Consider the following 3,098-nt stretch of genomic DNA (forward strand, 5'->3'; position numbering starts at 1 on the left):
GTTTGCAAAATGCCTGATGGGGAAGAGTGGATGCTTCTCTGTGATAGCTGTGGGACGGGTTGGCATACTTATTGCCTGAAACCGCCTCTCAAACAAATCCCTGACGGTACTTGGGTGTGTCCTAATTGTCTTTCCAAAGGCATCACCGTTGCACAAATAAACTCACGATCTTTAGCTAACTCTGGTAGTAATTCCAATAAATCCAGCACTAAGCCTGTTCCTCCGCAATATCTTGCCGAATTACAAGGGTCACGCGTATTTGGATCTAATTCCGGACCCTCTGGCAGTCGTGCCGCGAGAACCGGTGTCGCTACCTATGCCGGTAAACGAGGCAGGAAGCATTTCTTCGAGGTGCTTTATCAGGACGGCGAATTGGAGCTGTTGGATGTTGTGCAGCTGCGCAGTATGCTTGCACCTAAGTCTGCCCGCCCAAGGCGAGCGGTGGGAGCAGCGGCGGTTGCAGCAGCCGCATCGAAACTGGAGCACTGGAGTTTGGATTCAGCCGCGGACGTTCCGATGGCGCTGGATCTGGCTATGGCGGGAGACCACTCAGTATTCAAGATAGCTTTGGTCACCAATCAATTATTCGAGCAACGTCTTCAACTTTCGTCCGTACCGCAGCCGCATGTCGACGTGTTGCGAGGAGCGTTGCGTTGGAGCTTGGTTAATAACGTAATTCTGCCTTACGAGGTTTCAAATCCTTTGCGTGTCGCTTTGTTGTCTTCTGGCGCGCGCGTCTTAAAAGGGAAATCGGTAAAATTTAGTGATCCCTTGTCGCCTCAGTTTTACGACGGCGTAGATAAGCAGTTTACATCTGTAGATGCAGCAGTGTTGTCAATCACTGGCGCGTTGTTAGATTTGGCATTTCCAGCAGCGATTAAGTCTGTTAAGGGCTTTGTGGTCGCTAGAGTTCCGGTTGATCACATATCAGGTGCTGATGAAGCGCGCATGAAGTGGTTGCGCAGTCTGCAAGATAAGGATTGTTTGTTGATGTTGAGTTGTCCTTCTGTTGAGTCTGAGTACCAGTCTTTTATCTGGCTGATTGTATTCACGAATCCGGCTATCAAGCGTGTGATTTTGAAGGATAGCAGCTTAGCTGAGCACTTGCTTTGAATGTGCGTACATGGAGCTTTCCACGGGCATTCACCATCTCTGCTTCGCCCGCTGGGGGGGGGAGTCTGCCGTACGCACGTGTTTTGTTCGGTGCTACAGTCATGTGACGCGACAGCTGTCACGACATTTTAGCGTCACGTTCATTTTACCGTCTTTTATAATCGTCTTAGGTTATAATCGGTGTGAATACGCGAATTTCGTGTATTATCGCGTAAGGTGTTTGGTTCTTATCTTACACTTCGCTGATGGACTTATGGACGAGACGAGAATGTACGCTCGTTCACGTATGTTTATGTACTTTACTTGTTAATTGTTCATTTCTTGTGTGAATGTTCTGTCACACGGGTTATAAGGTGTTTCACTTTTGTCATATGTGGACTATACGTCGTGGTCGTACTCGAGGCTTATCTTTTGAGGGCCTCCTGTGATCGACATCGTGACTTCGGTATTTATGGCCGGCAGCGAGCTTGGAAAAGTCGCTTTACGGCTCTAAACAGAACTACCTAATCAGATCGTTCGTGATCGGAACATTGTAAAGTTCTTTGAGCTAGACAACAAGCCCTGTGCGGACCTCCCTTTTCGTAAGCCGCATAAGTAACTTCCTTCCATCAGCCGAACTCCTGTGTGGGCCACTCAACGCCCATATCCTTCACGCCGGGCATACTCAGTCGGTAAGGTAAATCTTTATCACTGTTGATTTGTTGCCTGGAGGGAATCTTGGCCCCTTTCGCGGGTTGCTATTTGCTGTGTATTACGACTTGCCCGTTCGTGTGCCGTCTAGTCAGCATTCCAGCTACCTGCAGGACTTCGCCTAGACCACCCTGCGCTCCCATGGCTCCAATAACCGCACGTTGGAAAGTTCTGAGCGGTCATACGTTATGTGGTGAGTGGCTGCTGAGTCCAGAAACCATTCCGTCGGACGCTCGCTGTTATATGCCACGAACGCTACCTGCCGCGGAACTCCTGGTCCCCTAGCTGATCCACCGGATCCTGGCTTGCTGCCGCTAGCTCCGCTGCCACTAGCTCCGCTGCCACTAGCTCCGCTGCCACTAGTGTTGTAGCCACCCTTATATCCAGAATTTGACGACTGCTTCAGCGCTTTAAGCTGCCTGCAGTCCTTTACCACGTGCCCAGGCTTATTACAGTAGTAGCAGATGAGTTGCTTCCGACTGTGTCCTGAGCTGTTGTTAGCCGGCCCCCGGCTACCATAACCAGAAGTAGAAGCGCCGAACGTAGATCCGCCGACAGACGCGAAGGCTGCCGACTCGGTAGGCTTGCCCGACCCACCGTTAGCCGTCTCGACAGAGAGAAGCTTTGCTGTGACGTTCGCCATGTCCAAATCGCCGTCGCGCATTAGTAATGTAGTCGTCACCACACTGTACCGACTGGGTAGACCAACCAGGACGGTGTACGCCAGCTCGGAGTCGTTAATTACGTGGCCGACTCCCAATTAATCTGTTTGCAGCTGCCTTGCACGCGCAAAGTACATCGGAAGAGGTTCGCCGTTGACCATCTTAAAACGGCTGAATTCTTGACGTAGAGACACCTTGCGGGCGTTGTTGTTGGCAGCAAACATAGAGCCCAAGGCGTCCCAGGCCTTCTTCGCGTTGGCAGCACCGGTAACCATCGGCAAGTGGTGATCCTTGACGTTCTTGATAAGCAGATTGATGACCTTCCGTGATTGTCGAATCTGCTCCTCGTTGCACGGCTCGGCGAGCAAGGATTGCTCAAGCCCAAGCTCCATGCACATCGCGCTAAACCGGATTTGCCAGGTGGAGTAGTTGTGGAGGTCCAGCGGCTCATCAAGCTTGTCCTTGACCATTGTTGATAAGGGATAGAAATAACAATCGGACGATAGCTGTCGGCGCTAACCGGGGCTCATAACCTATTGGAAAATTGGCGACGGTGACGGCTAACGCTGATTGTTATCTCGGAAGAATTGCCGGCGGCGAAGATATTTAGCACGATAAAATGTACAAGTAATG

At 50.9% G+C, this 3,098-nt stretch overlaps 1 protein-coding gene across 1 annotated transcript; it reads right to left on the reverse strand.

The window, feature by feature from the left end:
* Nucleotides 1–2,563: 2,563 nt before the first annotated feature.
* On the reverse strand, nt 2,564–2,857 carry VOLCADRAFT_70991 (uncharacterized protein; the record flags this gene model as incomplete). The annotated part of the gene is made up of 1 exon (XM_002959400.1): nt 2,564–2,857. The coding sequence occupies one exon, from the start codon at nt 2,855–2,857 to the stop codon at nt 2,564–2,566; it is 294 nt and encodes a 97-aa protein (XP_002959446.1).
* Between the last annotated feature and the right edge of the window lie 241 nt (nt 2,858–3,098).

Source organism: Volvox carteri, assembly GCF_000143455.1.
Source record: "Volvox carteri f. nagariensis unplaced genomic scaffold VOLCAscaffold_213, whole genome shotgun sequence".
Classification (NCBI taxonomy): Eukaryota; Viridiplantae; Chlorophyta; class Chlorophyceae; order Chlamydomonadales; family Volvocaceae; genus Volvox; species Volvox carteri.